A 25,552-nucleotide genomic window follows, 5' to 3' on the forward strand; every position below is an offset into this window, starting at 1 on the left:
TCCCACTTTTGCGGCTCATTCTCTTTTCATCATCCCATTCCCTCCCTGTTTGATGATTTGCTCTCGGCAGTGGTGCGTTGCCACAATAAACCCCGCCGCCATCACCGCCAGAAAAAGGAAACATCACATTAAAGAAACGCTTTCATTTGACCAGAAATAGCATTCTTAATGTGCCGGGTTAATGCTTTAATTATAATATGTGGAAGGGAAAAAAAAAAACCTCAGCAGAGCTACCTGTGCTAGAACCCTAACAAGGACCAAAACAGAGGCGGATGTGGAACCAAAACTAAAACCACCCTCGAGCACCACTGCTGCATAAAATTACAGAGGAAATTACACTTGGAACCCAAAGCTGCCGTGCTGCATAATATCTTTCAGGATGGAATTAGTGTTTTCATTAGCAAAGTACGTATCTGTGATTCTCTTTTTCTCTTTGCCCTACATCTGCAATAAGGGAGAGCAGACCCGTCATGTTTTCATCTCCTCGTTCTCTTTCTGTTTGATCTGCATGATTTCAGTTGGGATGCCTCTCTCGCTACTGCTTTCTTCTTCTTCCTCTGCTTCTTTTTTAATTTAATGCCTGTCCCGACATGTGCAGCGAGGAAGATGTTCCCGAAGAGGAAGCTCAATGAGAGCGGGAGCGGCAGTGAGAGTCAGAAGGAGGAGGCTGAGTCCAGGGAGGAGCGGGGTCAGCAAAACAAGCGGCCCCGTGTGGAGAGCAGTGCCAGCAGCCCAGGTAGGCCTTCACCTCTGCTGTGAGTCAGATAACAGGGTACGGCACACTGCAACTCCACCAGGCTGGAGGGTCTCAGTGAGAATGGAAAATGAACTGGAGACTCTCTATGACTTTTAAATTTGGATACACCTCAGATACATGTGGGGGGGGCGGGGGGGACAAACACAGGCCAACATTCAGTGTATGTTTAGCCAGTGTTTTTATTAGCAACCAATTATAGATCATTGATGGTGATTAGCAGACTCTGCATGGATTTTGTGACTCCTCCTGATTTTGGAGTGGGTGTTGGCTTAGGAAGTTTAAGTTCAGAACTATAAATCTGCTCTTACGTGATACTGTTTACATTTCTTTTATCATAGTACCTGTCATATGAAGATGAAGCCCAAACTTAAAAAGTTGATAAATTAAAGTCAATAAAATAAACACCATGGACAAAAAAACAACAGTTACAATCAATGATTAAATCCTAAAAAGTAATGTTATAATAAACTTTAAATTCAAAACCAGATTGATAAGATATCATGATATTGAGAAAGCTTACCATTCTGATATCCAGTGGCTGTAAGCTTCACAGTTTAGGGGCGTGATAACAGAAGGCACAAATGTTCTGGTGAACTTTTATGGGACATTATCAGGAACATTCAAAGCATAAGCAGTGGAGGAGCTTAGTGGTCTGACTGGAGTGTGTTCTTTTTGTCAGAAGACACAACTGCCGTCTGTTATAGCCGCTCACTGCCCGTAAGTAACTTGTTAATGTCAACTTTAACTGTAGCTACTGTCCTGATGACGGGTGGTGTGGATTTGTGGTTTATGGAAGGCAATTTTGTCTTTCACAACTCTCATAGTATTCAGTTGTATTAAGATAGCACGGACATCAGTGAAGCAGCTGCCTTAGATGATGGTGTTAGGTAGTAAACCCAACCTGAACAACAACAACGTCTGTGGTTGGTGTCCTCAGTCAGCTGCACTTTATTCCAATTTGAACTATTCCAAGTAATTGCTTAAAGACAGTTAACAAGCTAAAATAAACACACAGATTTTTTAGAAATCCCCTGAGTTCCGATTTTTCCGATTTTAGGGCATCCTCACTGACGATGTTTCTTTTTTCACAAATTTCTCATGTTCTATAGATAAAAGAAAATTAGCAATGGATTAATCAACATTGAAAAGAGTTGTTAGTTGCATCATTACATGCCATAAACCTGCAGATAAAGTGAGTGAAAACTGAAAAAAAAAAAGAATGGAAAGGCAGCTTTCGCCACTCACTGCTTACAAGCTTGCCACCCTTCAATCCCAGTTTAATCTCTCTATTAGGATGCCACTACATGTGCCAGACCACTGTTGGCAAGTGTACCTACAGTCGCTCAGCAGACAGAAAAATGGCCCCTCTCGCTCCTAAAATTGGCTGTTAAAGTACCAACAGTAAATGCTGGATACAGCAATCATTTTAACCTGTGGATGAGAAAATGAAAGTTTCATGTCTGCGTCCTCACTCAGCCAGTAACACCACCCTGAGCTGTATCTGCGGGGACTCACAGTACAAGTTTGTCAATGGTAATTTCTGCCTTACCCAGCTCCTATGGGCGAAAAGGAAAAACCCTTTAAAAATGTAACCTGCGGCATTTATTGAAACCGGCTATTATGTTGAAAACCATCTTCAATCACGGGCTCACAAATAAAGTGGGTCGCCCTCAGTCAACCTGCTGGCATTTATTTCTTCAATGACTCAGCTCCCTTTCTGTCTCACCCTGTGTAGGGAACCCCGGTGAACCCATGGAGGAGGGAGCAAAGGAAGAAAGAGTTGAAAAGGCAGTGACCGAGGCTAACAGCTCTGATGAGGAGGTGGGGAACGGGAAGAAAGAAGAAGGAGAGGAGGAGCGGGTGGAGAGAAAGAGCTCTGATGAGAAAGAAGAAAAAGCTGAGGGGGCGGTAAAGCAAAATGAAGCAAAGGAGAAGGCGAATGATGAGAAGGAGGTAGTTGAAAAGGACACGCAAGAGGGAGAGGAGAGCCCAAAAAGTCAAATGGCGAAAAAGCAGAAAGAAGCAAAAGAGCAGAAAGATAAGGAGCTGCCCAAGAAAGCCCCCATCAGCACTTTCTTTGGTGAGGAGGAATTTGCATAGCTCTGTGCTTGCACAAAAAAAAAATGTGTCCGTAAATGTGCTATGCTTTTATCAGTTAGGAAAGACAGCAAAATATTGTCCCGCCCCAACCCCTGCTCCACGCTCACCTTCCCCTTTCATTTTTATTTTTTTTTTTTTTTCAAAAGCTCCAAGAAAAACTGCAGTAAAAACGGAGAAACCAGAAACGAGTGACGGAGGAGAGAAAAAGACGAGCGCAGAGAGGAAGACTTCAGCGGAAGAGAGCAAAGATATGAAAGGGTAAGGCGAAGTGTATGAGGGAGTTCCAGACAGCTCAGGCTTGACAGGTCGGATGCTTTACCTGCACGTTGTATTGTGGTCTGTAGTGTCACCTGTCAGACAAAAACTTACCTCATTCAGATGCTGCTGTTCAGACGTTGTTGACCTTTGACCCCTTCGGCAAATAGAAAATTGTGGCAGAGGGAGGTGAGGGGAAACTAATTTGACACTGTGGAGATGAAGTCGGGCTGGTATTGAAAGTTTTTTATTGATTATTTTGATTACTTAGATTTTTCATCCAGTTTGTTCGTCGGTGCCTTTTTAACCCTCTCGACCACAGCACACTTTGACAAAGTTGCCGTAGTTCACTGAAAACCCTCAATCAAAATGGGATTTTTCCTACTTAACCCAAACAAACAGCTCTATCTAAAAATAGAACAGAAAGAAATTGGCCATCACATGTTTCATTTCAGAGGCTTCCACTTTACTTTGATACCAAATATGTGGTATGTGTGTATACTTTGGCCAAGTTTGATTCAACACAAAAAAAACAACAAAGAGCACTGCAACTGTTGTCAGTATCTGTGATGAACAAAGAAGCTCACTCGATCTAAAAGGAGAGAAAGTAACTTCAGCTTGATTTTATAACGAATATGTGAACATTTCTCTCCATTCACCCTGACATCCAAGACAGATCGCTCACTGGATAACGCTCAAATGAAAGGGAAATGTCCCACACGTCAGCCCACAGAGCATCGTTGCAGGAACAGCCAACAGTAATGCGGCTGTAGGTGGTGTCATTGGCAACTTTATATGAGGAAAAAAAAAAATCGCTGAAGTTATATGTGGAAAAGTTCCTGCGACTCAGACGGTCTCTGGCATGTCTCGCGGTTTTACTAATGGTAATTATGTGATGTGATTTTGAGCAGAAAACTTGAATGATGTCTTTGTCAGGATCTCTCTCACAACACAACACAGATGAATTTTCTACGTTTGCGTTCGTTCACTTCAGACGTTTGAAACAAGCTTTCTGTGCTCACACTGAACGCTAACACTCAATCAGATCTATTTCGCTTATTGATAATTCCAGTAAAATGGTATTTATTAAAGATGGGCACAAATACAAAAAGTGTTCACAAAACGAGAAGGACAGCCTTAGCGGACTGTGGAGCTGTAGGCGGCCTGGCTTGAACAATATCATCTGTTTTGCAGCAAAGTTCAGTTTTATTTATATCCGAGTACATTCTGAGTCAAGACTGCAGTTTGACGCACATATGAAATTATATTCCAGTGATATCAAAACATTCAGGAGGTCAGTTTGGTGTAACAACTCCCTCTCAAATGTATTGTTAAACGACAATCAATCTAGTGGAAGTTCGACGTGGTCCTGAGAAGGTTTGACCACAAAGCAGTGCAGTTTTGGAATCAGTCGTTATCTGTACAGAGTGTGTCAGTCATTTGTCCTCGGGGTTTGTTTGCAGTGCCTCTGCAACCGATGGCTTTTTGTTGAAAATCTGAATTCGGGAGTTCTTTCTTAAAAAAAGTGTGATGAGACATTTAACACCATGTGTCATATCATCCTTCTCAGCATGTCAAAATATTGTTCGTCTGTGCGTGGATTCAGACGTACATCTAACATTGCACACCCTTTTTTGCACTATTTCTGTGTTCATCGTTATAATCCTGACTAAAACTTCACATCTCGACCCGTCGTATCTTAAGTAATGCTTTTACCACATGTAAATAATACAGTAGCAACGGCAACAGCAGCAGTGTATTACTGTTTTGTCATTTTCAGGTCATGTTAACTATTCCAGCCAGTTTATTTTTAGCTCTAGAAAAACCGAGGGAATGCATTTTTCATCCTCCTTACTATTTATTTTTTATCACTGCCTTGTATGTGACAGTGTAGGAGTGATAGGAGTTGCACACAAAAGACGGTTTGCAGTCATAGAGGTTCTCCTTGTAATGAATTCAGGCTACGGTATTTTAGTTTAACTCACTAGTTTTTTGCACCTCGACTTAGGAACATATCTTGTAAAACGTAACTTTCTAACTGTACTGGCCAGTGACCTTTTAAAATAAAGATTACTACAAAAATAAATTATACAACACTGCTAACATGGAATACACTTAACACAAATTAGTGGATCATTTTCTTAATCGATGCGAGGCTTTCGCTTTCAAGATGAACTTGGCTTTAGTTCAAATTCTTTCAGTCTGAAGTGAAGCTTTCAAGATATCCTCAAAAACCCTCACCGCTTTTCAAAATGTCTCATTGTTATGATAATAATGTGCCTTTCTATCTACAAAGAGATCTGAGATGTGACTGTAACAGCTGTCACATCGTTCAGTTCGACTCTTAATTTCCTCTCTCTTGTTCTGTTCTCCCTCAGTGAGTCAACCTCGGGACAAACGGACTACAATCCGTCCAGGCCTAACTACCATCCCGTGGACCACGCTTGCTGGAAGCAGGGCCAAAAGTAAGTTTTTAATCAGCCTGCTCACCTGTCTGTGCAGTGACCTTATGCAGAGATGGGAAATCAAATCCCAACTTATTTTTAGGACTGCAATAACAACAAATCATTTTGAATGTCAAAATGTCCCTCACAGTCATGGTCTCATCTTCAGATTGCTTATTTTGTCCGACTCAACAGTCCATAACCCGAAAGAAATCAGTTTTTTGTCACATGAAATATAGAAAAACAACAAACCCTCTCAGAATCTGAAACTATATAACTTGTTTTCTCCCTATATTTATATTCACCCTTTACTTCAGACTGTCAAATAAGAGCAAAAAATCCCCCAGACTTATATATTCTCCCGTCACCAAGATCTGAGATAACAAGGTTTACACCCAACAGTCATGATAATCGTATTTATATAGTGTTTTTATTCTCACCTTGGAGAAGCAAGTAGATTTTTTTTCTGTACAACCTTCCAGAGTCAAACATTAAGAAACTCAGCGGAAATCAATTTTTCAGACCAGGGAAGCACTCTGGCTTAGTAATGGAAAGTCATGGAAAAATCATGGAATTTTACATCAAGGACACGAGGCTGCTTAGACTCAGATCAGCCTCCCTTTACGGTCATGTTTTGTACTCATTTGAACCTTTCTGTATTTGTAATTTGACATCTGGACTCCACTATGCGATTTCTGATCAATAATCATCAGTATCTGCATATAATGGCTAAGTGTGTAAGGACATGTATGAGAACAAGCAGAACCATCTGGTAAGTTCAGAAAAGAACATCACTTTTCTGTGTTGTAGCCTCTTAAACCAGGAAAAGACAATACTTCTGCTGTTTCACAATATAACAATATCCATGACCATGTATATTCTCATCAAGATAACTATATAATATCGAGTCACAGCCAGATTCAATACGAACATTCAGACAGATTTTCTCATATCGTAAACAAAACCCATCTGTTACTCCAAAGAGAGACGAAAATAACAGGTGCTGATAGTTATTTAATTTATTTCGAGACTGTAATGTTCAGAATGTTAAATACTCCCATGGTTCACCTGAGCAACGCTTTAGGAGGCTTTTTGTCCTCCGCCATCTTGCCCCTCTCTCCACTCTCACGTGGGGAAAAATGCTTTATGACTGCTTATGAAACGTAATTGTAAGGATTTTCCCGCCATGGCATCTCTGACCTTTGTCCTCCCTGCTGTTGCTTTCATGTTGTCTTGATAACACAGAATCAAAGCTCGTTCTGCTGTTGCACTAATTGCTAGTTGCTCTGAACAGCTGAGTCAGCTAAACACTGTGAATGTAAAAAAAAAAAAAAAAAAAAATCTGTCAGCACCAAGGCTTCGCCCGCTAACTACATGCTCATCACTCTCCAGAGTGCCGTACTTGGCAGTGGCTCGCACCTTTGAGAAGATTGAAGAGGACTCTGGCAGGTAAGAGCTCCATATGGAAGCAATATTTAAAGTATTTAAATCCCAGAATGAGGAAAACACTGTTTGAGGGAGTGATGGCGCTACACTTTTTTCAAAGGGTACACCATATACCAAAGCATTTTTACAAAATTACCACTCAGCTTCTAAGTCTCCTGCTGGGAATCTCTGGAATATAATTAGAGGAGTGTGTTCTCGCTAGGGAAAGTGTGAAAATTGGATTAATTTAATGGGGATGGCAGGGAACATGAAGGAATTCTACAATTGGGTCACTTTCTAGGAATGTTTAAGAACCGATTTTTCACACTTTTTTTTTTTACTGTTGTGGAAACTTGGCTGATGACTTAATTTACAGATGTTACAGCAGTTAAAACATACTCAGAAATTAAAAAAGACGTTAAGTTTTTTGGTGACTGAATTGTATATGATTTTTAGTTGTAGGAATCCAGATTATAGATTTTAAGTTTTTTGGTGACAAGGCTTACTTTTAAACCTTTGAGGATATTGAATGACAAGCTTCCCACAAGGTGATGACTTGTAATTTTCCTACCCGCTGCAATTGATCTATTGCGTTTCATAAATGAACTGTTCATCTGCCCACCCAGCTTCCATTTCCTATTAAAACCTCCAGACAAATCTCATTTCCCGCCTCCCAGTATTTACTGGAAGGCTTTAAAATTCGCTTAACTCGCCTTCCTTGTCTCAGTGCAATCCCGTTGTCATTTTCTAGGCTGAGAAACATTGAGACGCTGTCGAACCTGTTTCGCTCCGTGCTGCTGCTCTCTCCAGGTAAATGGTATTTTATCTCTCCCATAATGCATGCTGATGTCGCTACACAGGCAGCTGGCTGCCAGCCACTCTATCAAGGAGATGATGATGAAGCCAGGTTGCACATAAAAGTGGGAGGATGAGTCAGTTCATTGATGTGTGTGTGTGTGTGTGTTGTGTGTGCGGATGAGCATATACCTGTGGGATTCCAATTGTGTGTGTCTGTGTTTGTGTGTGTGTCTGGAGTTTGTATTCGTGTCCATGTTTGTGTAAGTGTGTCTTTGCATGTTTGGTCGGTCTGTCCATAGCTCCTTGGTTTTGTATTTTTGTGTGATGTCATTGTCTATTTTTTTGTGTCTGTGTGGGAGTTTTGGATCTGTTTTTATGTGTGTCTGTGTATGTGTGTGTGCTTCTTTTTGTAGAAAATGAAAAATAGTCCACACACTAGGATATGCTCCCATGACAGTGTATACATATACCACCATGTGACCAGACACAAACCTTTCTTCAGAGCTGAAGCAAATGCAGTGATGGACCTTAGAGAACTGCTATGCTGTCAATGTGAAAAAAAGAGTAAAATAAATACTACACAGTAAAACTAGAGGTTGGCAGATTTTAAAGGCCGGTATAGTAATGAACGTTTGAACTGGGAAAAGGTCAATAGCCAATGAATCAGCTGGTATTGTCAGGGGTTAATCACATGTGCACAGCCCTCAAATTGTGTGTGTGTGTGCGTGTGTGTGTGTTACTGTTTTTCCAGATGACCTGCTGTGCTGTGTGTACCTGTGTTTGAACCAGCTGGGTCCAGCCTACCTGGGGATGGAGCTTGGCATTGGAGAGACGGTGCTAATGAAAGCTGTTGCTCAAGCAACTGGTAATAGACTCTCTCACACGCACACACACGTTACCATTCTGTTGCACCCAAATACTTGCTTATGCATTCCCAGCTGAACTGCTAATGCCAGCGTTCTCCGCTCATCAGCCGGCGAGACGGCTGCTATTTATCGCCTCGCTCTTGTTTCCAGGGCGACAATTGGACAAAATCAAGGCAGAAGCGCAGGAGAAAGGAGATTTGGGCCTTGTGGCTGAAAGTTCCCGTAGCAACCAGCGCATGATGTTCCAACCAGCCAGTCTGACAGCAGGGGGCGTGTTCAGGAAATTGAAGGAAATTGCCAGCATGAGTGGAAACTCGGTGAGCCACTGGATAACATTTTCATTAGGGGGAAGCAGTCTTGGGCAAATATTGTTTTCACTCTATTTGGCTGTTAGTATAAGGGTCAGCAAGGGAAAAGACAGTAAATGTTAACATGATTGTTTATTGAAAAATAAATTATTAGTTTATTTGTCTACTTCAGAGGGAAAAGGGTCATTTTTCAGTCTTTGAATAACTTGTCACCTGGCTGGAATCCAGCAATTAGTTCCTTTTTCATCTCTGTTGCTCTGTCTTTTTTTTTTTTTACACTTTGGATTGAACATGGAGTTTGTACTCGCTGGTGACCTCAGTCTTTTTGCATTCTGTCTCTCCTCGCTCGTCTTCTGTGAATCTCAATTTCCTCCTGCCTGCCTCAGGCCATGAATAAGAAAATCGACATCATCAAAGGCCTCTTTGTGGCATGCCGCTTTTCTGAGGCCCGCTACATAGTCAGGTAAAATAACACTCTCTCACACACATACACAGACAGTCTAGGCTGCTTGTGTGCCCACAGACACACACACATGCGCACAACTTCATGTATATAGACACAAAGATATTGGAGTGCCTTCTTAGCTCCTTGTGTGTATGTTGGAGCGTGGAGCTGTTGTCATGGGGTGCAGGTGCAAATGGGCACTGACAACTGCTGGTCTTGTGGTTTTGATGGACAGGTCCCTGGCTGGGAAGCTGAGGATAGGCCTGGCTGAGCAGAGTGTCCTATCAGCACTAAGCCAGGCTGTGTGCCTGACCCCCCCTGGACAAGGTAATCTTGAATTTTCAAGGATTGGGTTTACACTTTCTACAAAAAGGCTATCTTAAAACAATAGTGAAATGCACTTTGTGTACACTGAAGCAGTTTTTGGTAGCTGTAAACATTCCTGCTGTTCATGACGGCACACATACATTGAGAGATGCGTAAAGCAATACCAGACTGAGTGATTCAAGACAAAAGCAACAGTCCTCCCTCTGCATAAGTGTATTCTTAAGTTTACCTTGACAGTTTTAGTCACACAAGCGAGTCCCTTCCAAAGTTCTTAGTACAGAGTCTTTCTTTGAGTTATGAACCGTGCACAACAAGGCCGCATTAGGGGTGCAAGTAACAATTATTTTCACTCAGTTAATCTGGTGTCATTTTTTTATGATTGATTAGATAGTTGTTTGCTGAATTGTAATGAGCATAATTTTGACATTGTATAGACCAGAGCCCAAAGTGACATCTTCAGATCGCATCTTTTGTCCAACCAACAGTCCAAAACACAAATTTACCATCCATTTATGATGATGAATGACAAATATGAGCTGCGACCCTGACATGTAAGAAGCCAGATCCAGCAAATGTGTTTCAGTTTTATAAATGATTAGAAATGATAATTGACTGAAATAATTGATCCGTCGTCAGAATAGTTGGCAATGACTCACTACTGCAAAGAACCTCATTACTTTCAGATAAACTTGTACTTTGCATGGATTGAATACTGTGGATTTTCTGTGCAAGTGTGCAGACATTTTGGTCGTGTTAATGAGATGCTCCTGCACTTGTGGTATGATAAAATTATCTCTTATCAAATTTAAATAAGAGCCCAACTGGGAGGTCACACTAAAGGTGAGGGAGGCAAGGTGAGAGAGCAAGTAACAGTGGTTTTTATTCATAGATCGCTTATTAAAACGGTGTGAGAATATTCTTTGCAGGCAGTAGAACACTTGTAGATGACGATTGAAACAGTTGGTGTGCCAGCCAAACACAACACATGAATAGAACACGTTGAAATGAAAGAAAAGGAACGGAAAGCCGCAATGTTGAGGTTTACAATGAGGTGTATGAAATTAACACATCTTCTCACCAATATGTCGCTGAATTAATCACTTTCTAAAGGAAGTTTGCACAGCAAATCTCTCCACTTCCTGCACTCAGCAGAGATCTGACCTGCTCTCACCAACACCTCCTACACCAAATTAAATAAATTAATTCCTGACTTATTAGTATTCGTGGCTTACTCAGGACTGCAGGTATGCTTTAATAAGAGTCAATTAGACCAGAGGCTCGGTGGGGAAATTTGCATTGATCTGTGGTCTGCTCTGGAAATGTTTTTCTTAACATTTTTATTTATTTATTTTACCATTATTTAATCAGGCAGGTCAACTTGGAGCGAATTCTTTATAGGGCTGAAGTGGACCATTACAATGAATAATTTAGTGCGAAAAATTTGCATTCAGTCATATTTTAAATCTATAGTAATTATTAACTTGGAGCTGGGAAACAAAATTATTTGTATTGGCTGAAAGCTTATGTTATCATCACCATTTTAACCACAGTGTGACTGGAACTTTATCTTGGCTTGAGTTTATCATGAAAAACACTTCAGTGCTTCTGTACACAAGTCTCTGCGCTGCGGTAAGTCCCGCATATCTCCTGGCCTTTGAAGTGCTGCTGAACTTTCATCCAACAAATGTTCAGTTGTACAAATGTTCAAACACTTACACAGATCTGTTTGAAATGCAGTTTTTCCCTCCTTCCTTATAGTTTTCCCACCTGCTGTGATCGACGCAGGGAAAGGGATGAGCGCTGAGAGCAAGCGGGCGTGGATCGAAGAGAAGAGTCTCATTCTCAAACAAACTTACTGGTAAGTGGAGCCTAAACAAACCCCTCTCTCATTTCACTTAGCAGTCTCTCCTCAGCACCACCACAATGCCTTATCCCCCTTAAGCCCTGTCCCTCATTCTGCCTCACTCATTTTGCTCACTTTCATTTTGGATGATATTGATTTTTTTTTTTTTCCCTCCCCTCTGTTTTTCTGTTTTTCCACCCAAACACATCGCCTGATCTCTCACTCGCTCCCTGCGCTCTGCCGTCCAGCGAGATGCCCAATTATGATGTCCTACTCCCGGTTCTCCTTAAAGAGGGCATAGACGAGCTACCCAATCACTGCAAGTTAACTCCAGGTAAGCAGCCAATCAGGAGGCAGGAAGGCTAAAAGATCCAAAACTGTGACTGGTCTGTGTTTATTGATCCGTTTAGTGGAGGTAAGACAGTTATTTTAGTTGACTCATTTATCACAGGAAGATAAAAGATACCACTAAACTAAGGATTAGCTCCCAATTACATGTTGTCAAGCCATTTGTGATAAGGAGCTTTGGCACCAAGGTAGCAAATTAATACCAGTCACCATCTGAGCGCTACTAAATTGGGAAACTAAATTGGCCCTTGTTGGTCAGTTAGAAAAATCTTGCAGCTATTTTGGCAGGTAAACAATCGTTATTCAGACGACTGCTCTGTTCTAAAAAGCGAGATGGTTAAAGGAGCTGCTGAATTTTTGGATCAGCCGGTTTGGACGAAACGTTACTGTCCTGTCATATCGGGCTGTGTGAGCTGCAATTAAAGGAATTTGTTTGGTGTATTTCATTATATCACTCTGCTTCTTTTAAAGATTAACTTAGCAGTGAAGCCCAAAGGGATGTGAGTCAGTCAACTTTCATATCACAGCCAAATGAGAGTACAAATAAACTAATATTGACTGTGGTTTTGTCACCGACACAGTTGTGGGTGTGATGCTCATGTGTCATGTGGGAATGTGTCATTGAAGCTGATTTCACAGCTTCTATGTTTTTTAGTTTTTTTTTTCCCCCCCGAAATGGAGCTGAGACGATCTGACTCGCTCTCATAACCTGGAGGCCTGTTAGCAACACCCCCCCTCCCCACCTTCCCTCTGCACGCGCTGAAAAAGTTGCAAACTTCTCCCGGGCAATTATTTTCTGAACTGTTTCATGATTCATGAAAATGCTTTTCTTTTTTTTTTTTTTTAGTTTTGTTTTGCGTTGGTGTCCCGCTGTTTTTAGCTGTTTACTTTCTCCAAACCTCTGACCACATTTTTTCTCCCAGGCGTACCGCTGAGACCCATGTTGGCTCACCCCACCAAAGGGGTCGGCGAGGTGATGAAGAGGTTTGACGAGGCGGCGTTCACCTGCGAGTACAAGTACGATGGAGAACGTGCACAGGTGTGTGTGTGTGTGTGTGTGTTTGTTCACATGTAGGCAGTGAAGTGACAGAGTACAAGTGTTTGTTTGTCTTGTGTAAGGCGGTGAACATATGCCCGCTGAATTAAGTATGCATGTACCTTTTGGCTGTGTTATTTGAGTGTGAGGTATTGCTGCTCTATGAGTCTTGACTGTGTGCTCACCAGTTTGGTGTTTCGGTACACTGCTTGCATGCTTGTGCTGCCTTTTCTTTTAAGATAAACACTCTGGCCTGTAGGCAGAGCAAGCTACTTCTGCCTCTGTCGACCAGAGAGTAGAATAAGGAGCGAAGGTGGGAGATGGAGAGAGGTGACGAAAGGAGGATAAAGACAGTGAGGGAGTGAGAGAGGGATGTAGGAAGAATTAAGAGGAGACGGCAGTGGTGCTGTGGAAATGTTCCAGAGAGAGAGAGACATGAAGAGACGCAGCACGGGAGAGATTGTAATGTAAACCCCTCCAGCTGTATTGTTAATTTTGGTCAGTCATGCCAATAAAGTGCCTTTGAACTGAGTTGAATCAAGAAGAAGAGAGATGAGCCGAGAGAGAAACAGAAACAGAGAGAGAGGATGAAGACGAAGTGAGCGAGCCACATGACGTCCTCCTCCTCTTCCTCCCTCCCTTCCCCCTGTCCCTCTGGTCTCACTGCAGTGGACATTACCTGGAACAGCCAGCAGAGGGACTCATGATACACCAACCCAGTCAAACACTCCCTCTCTGGTGTGTGTCTGTGCCTGTATGTGTTTTAGATTTTTTTTTTTTTTTTTTTTGATAACCACCATAAAGTCTGTTGCTGCCTGTGTGGCATTTAATGAATCAAAATAATTGTATGTATTCGTGGGAGCGTGTGTTTTTCATCTGATCAGCCAAGTAAGGGATTGTATATGTTTTTGATTATTTCCACTTTTATGCACTTATTTATCTGAGGTGATGCTCATTGATCTAAAGAAACAAAAAGCTAAAATGCTAATGGGCAAAAGTTATTTGTTGTCTCTGGCCAAGTGTTTCAAATGGAATGAAAGGATGTATTATGAAAAGTCAATGTGTATGAATTAGGAACCTTTATAGGATTAATTACATGAGCAATTAACAAGTGCACAGCACATCACATGGTAGTTGACTACAATCCACATTAAGAAAGAACTAAAAGTTAAAGGAGACATAGCAAAGGTAACAGGACAGACAACACGACAGCTTCAGCTGGCCAGTGATAGAATGCATCATGAAGTTCTTGAATGGAGAATTTAGGTTGTTCTAGCTGACACCCTTATAACCTTACACCCTCAATTCAGATAAAGGGAAAACTTCCAAGTAAGAGTGTAACAATGAGAGAGACAGGAGGAGCAACGGAGGAATGATCCCTCATCCAGGACTCAACAGTGAAGTTACACTGAAGGAGAAAGTGAATGACGCTGTTGAATGAATTGCCAACGTATTTGCGGAACATGTATCTGGGCCAATTTTCAAACTCGAAAGAGGACAGACTGTATGACTTTACAGCTGGCATCCTTGAGTTCCAAAGTGGAGGCTGAGAGAGATACAGGCAGGTGAAATGTTTAAGGATGCACCTGAATAAATGAGTGGAGAAACATTGTGGCAGTGACATTTTACCTGCATTGTTTGGGTCTTCTTGTCCCCTCAGAGGGAAGGGTCACTGCAAATCAATAGAAAGTTGTTGTGAGTGATCACCTCAATCCTACTCTGTGTTGAAACATTTATATCCTGGTCTCTTCCAGGATGACAGTGCCCCTAACCACAGTGTAAAAATGATGTGGATCATAAGTTATAGCCTCCGGTCACCAGTTTTAAAACCAATTGAGCGCATATCGGAGATGATGAGCCAACGTGTTTGACAAAGCTCTCAGAATCATTGTTCCATCCCCTCCAGTACTGTTCCAGCAACTTGTAGAATCAGTGCCAAAGTTCACTGAAGCTCTTCCTGCAGTATGCGGCGACCCAGCACACGACTCATACCCGTTTGCAGCCAAGGCGGTGAAGGTGCTGGTTTGGAGCCATTGCCTGCTCTGGAACCAGATCTTTGTGTTTCGAAAGTCCAAGAACTTGCTCAAGACCAGAAAAACACTTTGCTGGTCTAGAACAAAGAAATGCTTACGTCAGGGGCTGCATTTTATTGTGACCAAAGACCAACCAAAGCTCCTTATGACCAGAGCTAGTGTAGGATGTTCTGACTTATCCATGGGACAGTAAACATGATTTCACCATTGATGCCAAATTGAAGCAACAGTGGTCTGAGGATCAGTTATTTTTTGATGTTTCTACCGATGGCAGGAAATTGGACACATACACAGTGACGGGATGATGTCACTCAACTCTGCAGTAGCACCAACCCAGAACCAGCATGTTGTTCGCTTTGGTCAGAAGGGGCTATAAAACGTAATGTACATCATGTTAAAAGACAATCTTTGGGATTTGACCTGTTGTTGTGACAAAACCCATGTCAGAAAACCATATTTATGTACAGAAACAGTCGCTGTTGCTGTCAGAGGGAGTCCGCACAGATGACCCAGGCCATGTACCTTATGCGAGTTGTGAAAGAAGGCCAGCTTTGATTGGTCGGGGGCCAGCTGGTAGTCTGCCATGGCCCTCGGCCAAGTCGCAGCATTTTATTACCTTATGATCACCCGGTCTGACACAGTGACCGGCTCAAAAAGACAAAACTATTGTGTAGTCTGACTGTGATCTTGGTTGTTTGTTGTATGCCCTGGTAGTGATTTTAATTTCATGTGTCCACTGTTTGTATTGCCGGTTGTTCCTCCTTTACTACATGCATTATTCACTCATCCATCTGTCAGACTTGATCATCAAATCTGAGCTCCCGGCGTTAGGTTTTGTCTCTTTTTTATTCATCGAGTTTGTTTTTATATTTCCCCCCACAGATTCATATTCTGGAGAGCGGCGAGGTTCGGATATTCAGCCGCAACCAGGAAGACAACACCAGCAAATACCCCGACATCATCTCTCGCATCCCCAAGGTAAAACTCTTGAACACACAGAGCGCTGCAGCTCAGCCCCTGGGAGAGACGGGAAGAGTCGGTCTGAGCCGTGATTGTCAAATGAGGTCTTCTGCAGCCGTGTGGATAACGACTGCACACATTTAACTTGCTCGCTGTGTCGTTCTTCGCCTCTTTCTCCCATCGACTCGCTCATCTGTTTGCTTTCCTTCTGCCCACCTGCCTCTGTGTGAAACCCCTCTTCAAAGTTTATTTACTCCTTTGTTCGCCCTCACCCTTCTTTATCCTCCCGTTTCCCTTCAGTCACCAAAAGGTACCACCGGCCATTTAATTTCTTTTGTACACAGAAAGGATGGAATTTAGACAACTTGCCATGAAACTGCGTCTCTCGTACACACGGTAAAAAAACGCTGGCTGTTTAATTCAAATTGCAGCTGTGGGCAGGCTTGGCGAATTAGCGAGCTTCTGCTTGCGTGGGGAGAGAGAAAGAGATCAACAGTACCTGAAGATTTTGGCAGTTGGCCTGGGGGTTATCTGAGCGCACACTACCTTGACACCTGCTGAGTGTGTTTTTCTGCTTCACTGAGGAGCCGCAATAAAGTCTCCTCTCTCTTCCCATCTCCTTCACTGTTGTTGTTTTCAAGACTATGCCGAGTACACAGCCGTTATTGAAATGTCAATAATATTAAAAGCTATTCCCATCTGCTCTATCAAAGCGAGCTAATGAATCTGATAAATCGCAGTATAGTCGGTGCATCTTACTAATAGGTCCCTTTGCCCGAATTTATTAAGGCATACTGTCGAACTCCAGTTTACAAGAGGAAGTAGGTGCACCTCTCCTAGACTGTGTTCTGCTTCCAAAAATACAGTGAGTTTGTTTCTCCAAACAAGTCCAGCAACCTGTTTCACACAATTATTCAGGGGTGTTTTTTTTTCTTCTTCATCCATTTTTCTACTATGCATGTTGTTTCTCTGGTCAAACACATCCTCACTGGACAGGTCACACCTTTTCCTGCTTACTATTAGAACTCTCCCGAGCTGCAACACAACAACACACCGGAATACAACTAGTCTTTTGAAGGGGAAGTTCAGCTTCAGAGACCCGACAGATGGGTCTCTCGACAAGAAAGTTTTTGCATTTACTGCTCATGTGAACTGAGTTACCACCGGAGTACGTCGAGTCTCAAGTTCAACTTGCAGGTCAAGCACCCAGCTGATGCAGAGAGCCATCCTCCCCCTCGTTACAGGCAGAACACACTGTATAGTTTGCAGTGGAGACGCTTGGACAACTTTACATGCGACAATACATGCGACAAACTGTCAATAGCGATAGCTAAATGGGTGGCTGCAGCTTGCACACTGATTAACATTGTTTAGTTAACTTGTACAAGTGTGAAGACACCACATCGTGTTAGTATTACTGAGGAATGTTACATTTCGGTCATTATGCCCATCTGGTTTTGCTTGTTGGGCTTCAGGTTACTTGGAAGATTATTCTGGACAGTGTTTATCATTGTTGTGGATTGTTGCAATAATGATAAACATACATTTGCATGAAGTCATATTAGTCCACTCCCACATAGATAAGAGTATTAAAAACTTGAAAAATATGTTTTAAGGTACATTTGAAAAAATTGTGCGATTAATCATGAGTTGATGTTTTAAATGATTGACAGCCTTAGTAAAAGACAATTATAATTCATGTTTCACCACTCTAATTTTGGTGAATAATTGGCTGAGTAACGCCATAGCAATAACCAATAAGCACTACAAAGGGAACAGAACCAATGAGTTGAGCTGTGGCGCAGCCGATCAGGGGGAGAGGTGTTTAGGGTTTAGCTCCCAGTAATGTTTGTAGTTTCTAAATGAATCCCTCTGGATTGAATTTTATTTTCTCTCCAGCATCCTTATTTGTGCTTTTAAACGCAACGTGTAGATGGTTAATTTATGTCATTTTATAAAACTGTTGGCAAACATTATTTAGTTGAAGTCACTTGCAACATAAGAAAAAAAACAACAATACAAAATGAAAATGAACAAGTTTGTGAAGTGATGGGAGTGGGGAGTGACGTGTTGAGGTGTCTGAAAGAGTCCCACATGTCCCACTGCCGTATTGTACTGTTTTATCCTGTTTGCTCTCATAAGTCGTGTTCAGTTACTGCTGGTGAAAACCCCAACATTCCTGATGTTGCAGCTTTATGATGAAAGCTTTTTAATTACTAAATAACAGGGGACTGTTTATTGGGAAGAATTTGTGGGAATTAAAGCAGCAGAGCCTTGTTAATGGTTATTTTTCGATCGTATTTTGTGGAGGAAGAGTGTTCAAAGCCTTTCCTCTAACCACTACTCTAGACAAGCAAATTATCATTTAAAGGCAAACCTTCAAGCAGGTTGCCTTGTTGTAGTAGAAATAAAAAAAATCCCTGCCGCTTTGGGCTGATGTGTTGAGTAGAGCCTAGTCGGCACATGTGGATTGGAGAGCCCCATTGGTCAGTGGATGAATTTTAGATATGACAGGGCGGAATGGTAAAATATGTAAACAGCCATGGATTTTAGACGTGCTCATTCTGTAGTCTGTGTGAACCAGCTCACCTCCAAAACATCAAGGTAAAAAAAAAAAAAAAGCTCCTTTTCTCTCGCCGTGCTCTCTTTGTGCCAGCATGACCTGACTGGTTTTGGTTGCTCATGGCTGTGCAGTGCAAGTAAACCTCCCCCCCCGCAAACCCCCACCCCCCCCCCACCCACCAGCCGCCTCCTCGCTTATTGACATACAGCATTAGGTCACGGCAGCATCCGAAAAGTTTACTTCTCAGCGCCCGCCGCCCCCTCCCTCGGTCTTCTCTCTTGCACCCTGTATCTCATCATTTCACATCTGCCCTCTCACCTCGCTCTCACACTGATTTTCATATTTCTTTTTCAGAACTTTTTAAAGCCATGCAGCTCTTTGTCTCTCGCTCTCACCTTTATTGCTGTCTCTGTCCACCTGTCGCTTTCTTCTTTCTCCCCATCTGATCATTTCTCTCTTCCGTCTTCTTCATTACTTCTTGATGATACCTGTTGGGTCCCTCGCTACTCGCCGATCTCTTCTCACCTCTCCGTCTTCCCTCTTCTCACTCTTGTCTCATTCATTCTTGTCTCTCCTCTTCCTCTCATCTTTTTCCAGCACTTTGATACAGCCTGTCTTGCAATTTTTACCTTTTAGGTCTGCCTCTTGTACCCTTCTCCTCCTCTCACCACTCCTCCCTCTCCCTCTACATTCGTTCCATTCTCGCACTTTTTCTTCGTTGCCTGACGATGCTCCTGACTGCTGTCTTCTCACCTCTTTTTGTTTTTGCTTCCTCTTTATTCCTGTCTCCCTTCGCACCATTTGTCTTTCTCAGTTTTTCCGCACATCTCTCTCCATTTTTTTTTTTTTACCTGCTCTTTCACATTTCTGTTGTTTTCTCTTGTGCTCCTATTCTATACTCTCATTTGCTCTACACTTCTTATCCCGTAGACTTCTCGTCTATTTTTTTTGTTTTCACCTCTTTCCTTCCTGTTACCATTACCTCATCCTGTTTTGGGTTTGAGGTGAAGAAACGGTTCAGCAGGGTAGAAAGTTTGGCGGCTCATGCTTCATTTGCATGCCGTCTGAAAGATGCACCCTTTATAAGTGATGGCCTCATTTCATTTTATGTCATTTGCGCTGGAAACTATTTTCTTGCATTTGTTTAATGTGTGACTTTTAATTTATGCCATTCAATTTACTGTGATTGTGCCATAAAAATAGCCCTTGTCAGTTGTTTAATCAGAGCTTTCATCTGGGAAATCGATTGCTGACCATTAACGTGGCAGACAGTTGATGAAAGAAATTACTTGAATTGAAATTTGCATCCTTAGATGTCACATTAGGTTGTCATGGCTGTGTGTTGACTCATTTTCACGAACAATGCCGGAGTGAAACTTCCACACCAACACTGCATAGAGGAGATGGTCTGATTAGATTTTGCAGCACCTTGCTGCATTATTTTGCATATTAATGAGGGAAAACTAATTTTCCTGAAGCTACCATGGCGCCTTAATGCTTCTAATTATGAATTAATATTAATACATTAACATTAATGTTAATACAAATACATTAATTGGTAATTAATGTATTACTTAGCCTAATGACCTTATGAGTATAACTGGTTATATTTGACATATTTGGCTGTTTCCAAACAGCCTGTTACCTCTAACGTGTCTCTTGCTTTTAACTCATTGGCTCTCTCAGATCACCTTTCAGATTTCGCTCACTGATCTGCTCTCAATTAGGTTCAAGGTGCACATCTAAAGAATCCTCTTGGCCCCAAATCGACCAGGACGCCAGAGATTAACATTCCTTAGCTTCACACACAGGATTTGATGGCTGAGATAATTAGCAGCCACTCCGTCTCATCTTGGAAATCAGGCGCAATAGTCAATATAATCTGCCTGTAGATGGTTCATCTGCAGCCTAAACCCTGTCAGTGTTTCTCCCGCACGAGGACATCGCCGCTGCCAAAGTCTTTTAGCTAATGCAGAAATGAAAAACAAACAAACCGGAAGCAAACTGCAAAATGTCCCTGGTGTAGATTTTCGCTTTTGGCACAACGCGGGCATCCGACCAAAAGAGTGGGTGTGTTTGGTAAATGGTTGAGTAGAAGAGATGGTAGCAGCAGACATGCCCACCTACCCACAAGAGTAGTAGGGAGAAAAAATGCTAATGTGTTGACTCCTAAAGCATTTGGCAACAAATTGAGGGCAGCTGGAGGTCCTGAAACTGCCTGAACGTGTCTTCAGTTTGATTGCTTGTATCCAGGCCTTTAAAAAGCTCCACGTTAAGTCTCGTGCTCAGTTTAAATCTCCAAGTTTGTTTTATTTTAATGAAGCATCTAGACAATCCTCTGATTGCTGCAGCAGATGTTTCTTATATGCAGATCGGCAAATAACCTCATCTTCTTCTTTTTTTTTAAAATCTTGAATAGCCTTCCTCTTTTCTCCACTGAATAATGATCTTTTGATTTTATAATTCTGTTTTGCTGTGTCTTCATTATTTTTTTCTAAAAGGTGAAGAAGGATTCGGTGGTATCCTGCGTCCTGGACGCGGAGGCAGTAGCCTGGGATCGCGAGAAGAAACAGATCCAACCTTTCCAGGTCCTCACCACCCGTAAGAGAAAGGTATGGAATGGAGAGGAGTCTATTAAAGTAGGAGAAGAATATATGAAATGCTCAGGATGTTAAAAGGGTAGAAAGTTGGAGATGATGAGAGATGGGAAAGGAAGTGAAAAGGTTGAAGAGAGAAAACAAGACGGAGATAAAGACCAGAAGGTAGAGGAGAGGTAGATAATAGAGTGAAATGATCCGGGAGACGGAGGGAGATGGACTGAGAGAGAGCAGACAGACGGGGGGGGGAGTTGATAAGTATGAGACGGGGGGGGGGTGAGATTGCAAATGTCAGTGCTGTGTTTTTTCAGTTTTGATCAGAATAACGGCCTCTTTCCACTACACCAATCACATTAGCGCGAAACCGTTCCTTTTACCTGGTCTCTTTGTATGCATGATGACCTCCTTTGTAAATTAGGAAGAAGACAAATGAGAGTGCAAATACGGAGAGCACGATGATGAAAACGGCTAAAAATGATTATCCTGATGATTTTTTGCTAGATACTGTTACCGCCACTATGAAATCATGATTATTTGTAATGATGGTTTGATGCACAAATTGATTGTGCTGCGCTTCTGGCATTTTGTAACAACATCTCCTCTGTTTTTACTACCGTGCACGTTCCCGCTGAAATTAAATATTTCTGATGAGGAGATGAAACCGGATACGGACTAATTAAACATCATTAATGGGCGGCGGGGGGAAAGTAATGAGGGAGTTAAAGGGAGAATGAAGGAGAAGAGGGATACATCAGGAGAGAAATCTTTCAGGTCTGAGACTGCAGATGCATTTCACGTTTTCTTGAATACATCACTTTACCACTGATCACAGAAGTGTTTTCTAATGTCATCAAATATTGATGACCGCCCCCATCATTTCCCTGTGGTATTGCTGTGTGGATTGTGTCAACACAATACTGGCACAACCTGTTTTAGTAAATCACTAGTTTGAAACTTTCTAATAGCTTGACAAGGGGACTTTATACACATACTCAGGAACAGATTAACGATGACTGATGCAACCCAATCTTGGAATTCAGTATGGACTTTTATGGAGAAATCCTGGAATTTTTAAATCAAGGCCGCGGTGGAAACTTTGTAATAAGGCCGAGTCGAGACTCAAGAGGCTGACGGGATGAAACAAGAGTGGAATAAACAGGATGAAGTGCAAGAGAGGTGAGAGTAGGAGATGGAGAGGCAGGAGAGGTGAATGAAATAAGTTGAGGAGCAGGAAGAGAGGGAGGCAGACAGCGAGGAGGTGTGATGCTGTTAAATTTTAGGTGGGGGAGCGACGGGAAGGCAGCGTGGTAAACTTTAAGATGAATGGGAGGAAATCAAAGAGCTCTTTGTAACAAGTGCCAAGGTTGTATGTAGCGATTTGTGAATAAGATGCATCTATTTGCATATTTTTGTCAAGGAAGAAATATTTAAATGTATTTTTGTGTGTGTCTGTGTTTGTGTGTGTTTTGATGCCCCCCTGCAGGATGTGGATGCCTCAGAGATCAAAGTCCAAGTGTGTGTCTACGCTTTTGACCTCCTCTATCTCAATGGCGAGGTAAGATCCGGTGCTGGTGAGGCAACTGTAACCCAAAGATCTCTCTCAGCGCTGCCGCCGTCATTTAGAACCGGCGTGTGTATGTGTGTGTGCGTCTTTATTGTCTGCGTGCACGCCCGCGTGCGCGTCGACCCGCTGAGATGCCAACAGCGTCCCTGAATGCCAATGATGGTGCTACTGGAGGCCGTAACTAGATAATGATTGTAACGCTCATTGTAATTCCAGCGGAGTGTGTCTGAGTGTGTGTGTGTGTGTGTGTGTGTGTGTGTGTGTGTGTCTGTCTGAGACTGTCTCTGAGTCTGTGTGTATGAGAGGAGACTGAGACTGTCTGAGTCTGTGTTTGTGTGTGTGCATGTGTGTATGTGTTATGGGTGGTAATTGTGGCTGTGTGGGATTGAGAGTGTGTATGATTCCATCTAAATGATACACACTTTTTTTTAAGCTAATTTCCTAAAAGTCAGCCAAAGAAAATGCAAATCAGTAAAGTTTCCATCAGCCAATGCCGTGTGAGTTTTCCCAAGTGGACCGAAACACAATTACAGAATTAAACAAGTACCAGTGACTCTTTAGTTGTGCCATTTCATTGCTGCTTCCCACCTAATATGACATTTATGTAAATGTTATGAATTAATTTGTCTCTGTACGCTCGTCCTCTCTGTCTTATTTTGGGCTGGTGTGCTTTTTTTAAAATTCATTTTTTTGTATTTTTAATTAATTCTTTCCCCTTTTCTACAAATTGTTACTGTGTAATTCCCTATGCGCTGCAGTCCTCGTCACTGCTAACTCTATTGCTGGACGGGAGAGGGGCTGTTCGTGCTCCCCCCCCTACAGAACCCTCCCTTCCAACTTTCAGCCAGCCGTTAGGGGCTGCTTGCAGGACTGCAGCTACAGCTGAGGACAGCAAGGTCATGTCCTTGATGCTATTTTGGGAAACTTTGCAGGTTTAAAGACCACAGGAGGAGTTAATAATCTATAGTTGAACACAAGTTACACATCTTGTTTTAAAGCTGAGACTCCAGCTGTATTATTGCAAATTAAAGGTGCACTTCGTAGTTTTAGGGAAAAAAATGCACCCAGAAGAGAAAGACCTTTTTTTTATTTACTTTTTTCATGCCCATACAAACTGAATAAACAAACTCTATTTATTTCATGACTGAATAAACTGAAAGAACAAACTGACCTGAAAGGACAACACAAATTTCATACTTGTTTATGCTGTTTATATATGGTGGACCCTGCCACCTTTTGGCTTCATACAGTTATTGGGTTATTTTTATTGAATTTGTAGTATTAGCTCCTTAGTATTGTTCCCCAAAACTACACCGTACCCCTTTAAGAAAGAGTAGAAACATAGATTTAAATGTGAGGAAGCTGCAGACCCTGCAAACATCATTAATCGGAAATCCTGCATCTGTCAACTTCTGTTCATTCCCTTTGTAAAGATGTAAAATCCTTTTCAGTTTCAACAAAGCTGTTTTGTGATATTTAGAAGATTATGAGCTCATTTCATTCATTTTTTTAAATGCACAAATTCAAAATGCCCCGAAAAATACAGTGGGTGGTTTGAAATCTGCTCCTAGTTATTGTGTGTAACGAAGACTGTGTGTGTTCTCACGGTTTGAGACTCTACTGTGTGTGTGTGTGCGTGTGTGTGTGTGTGTGTGTGCGTGTGCGCGCGTGTGTGTGTGTGTGGGGGTGTTTGCATGTGCGTTCAAAGCTGTCGTGACTGTGTATCTGTGAATATACTCTGAGACGTGTGTTTGTGTGTGTGTGGGTAGCAAGCGGAGATGGCATTTCATCCTTGTCATTGCAAGGCTCCAAGCTATGAAGAGGAAATGGTTGTAATGATGCACAGTTTTGCCATTTGAAATGGTGTTTGTGTGTGTGTGTGTGTTTGTGTGTAGTCCCTGGTGCGACAGCCGTTGTGTCGGCGTCGGGCTCTGCTGAAAGAAAGCTTCTCAGAGGTGGAGGGGGAGTTTGTGTTCGCCCGATCCATCGACTCCGACAACACCGACACCATTGCAGAGTTCCTGGAGCAGTCTGTCCGAGGTGTGTGTGTGTGTGTTTTCATGTTTGTGAGACAAGACGTATTTTCATACTTGTTTTGTCTTTAACTTTTCTGTGTGTGTGTGCTAACTTTGTACTTGTTTTCCTGTCTGTTGTCCCTCTGTGTCTTGAATCTCTTTGTGTGTGGGTGAGCTGCCTGTGTGTTTCATTTCATCAGTGCCCTTGCCTTCATGTGTAAATTGCATGATGGGTGTGTGTAGTAGTTGTGTCCTTGCTTCCCTGCCTGCTGTCTCATTGTTTGACTTGTTTGTTGGTTGTATTAATGTGTGTGTGTGTGTGTGTGTGTGTGTGTGTTTGTGTGTGCCTGTGTGTGCATGCACCACAGCGACGGAACAGTGACTTGTGTAATTGAGTTTTCTCGTGCGTGTGTGTGAGTTATATACCTGTGTCCTTGTCTACCGTCTCTTTGTGTCCGGAACCCTTTTGTGTTTGTTTGAGTGTGTGTCTCTCAGAAGGAAACAAAGACCTTACATTTATCTGAAAGATAATCTGTTCATTTCCTTTCTGCACGACTAGAATCGTGTTTTGGTGTATTAATATGTGTGTATTTGTGTGTGTGTGTGTGTGTGTGTGTGTGTGTGTGTGTGTGTGTGTGTGTGTGTGTGTGTGTGTGTGTGTTCAGACTCCTGCGAAGGCCTAATGGTGAAGACTCTGGAGAAAGATGCCACCTATGAAATTGCCAAGCGCTCTCATAATTGGCTGAAGGTTTGTGTGACACAGTAGTACAGTAACACCCTAACACAATGTGGGCACAAACACTGACCAAAATGCATGTGTACCACATGGTTCTCTTTGTTGTCTTATCACAGAAACACACTAAAGTGA

The 25,552-nt window shown here is 42.2% G+C and overlaps 1 protein-coding gene across 1 annotated transcript in view; it reads left to right on the forward strand.

Annotated features, from left to right (window-relative positions):
* Nucleotides 1–25,552, forward strand: part of lig1 (ligase I, DNA, ATP-dependent) — a 52,522-nt gene that overhangs the window by 6,308 nt on the left and 20,662 nt on the right. The window contains exons 5-22 of the mRNA XM_037084765.1: nt 599–736; nt 2,493–2,837; nt 3,004–3,115; nt 5,491–5,577; nt 6,949–7,005; nt 7,733–7,791; nt 8,531–8,644; nt 8,796–8,962; nt 9,340–9,416; nt 9,634–9,725; nt 11,484–11,583; nt 11,817–11,902; nt 12,840–12,955; nt 15,868–15,963; nt 21,010–21,120; nt 22,589–22,660; nt 24,565–24,709; nt 25,350–25,432. Coding sequence (XP_036940660.1) covers nt 599–736; nt 2,493–2,837; nt 3,004–3,115; nt 5,491–5,577; nt 6,949–7,005; nt 7,733–7,791; nt 8,531–8,644; nt 8,796–8,962; nt 9,340–9,416; nt 9,634–9,725; nt 11,484–11,583; nt 11,817–11,902; nt 12,840–12,955; nt 15,868–15,963; nt 21,010–21,120; nt 22,589–22,660; nt 24,565–24,709; nt 25,350–25,432 — 2,057 coding nt within the window. The remainder of the gene's footprint in view (nt 1–598; nt 737–2,492; nt 2,838–3,003; nt 3,116–5,490; nt 5,578–6,948; nt 7,006–7,732; nt 7,792–8,530; nt 8,645–8,795; nt 8,963–9,339; nt 9,417–9,633; nt 9,726–11,483; nt 11,584–11,816; nt 11,903–12,839; nt 12,956–15,867; nt 15,964–21,009; nt 21,121–22,588; nt 22,661–24,564; nt 24,710–25,349; nt 25,433–25,552) is intronic.

The sequence above is a fragment of the Acanthopagrus latus genome, chromosome 21 (genome assembly GCF_904848185.1).
Source record: "Acanthopagrus latus isolate v.2019 chromosome 21, fAcaLat1.1, whole genome shotgun sequence".
NCBI lineage: Eukaryota > Metazoa > Chordata > Actinopteri > Spariformes > Sparidae > Acanthopagrus > Acanthopagrus latus.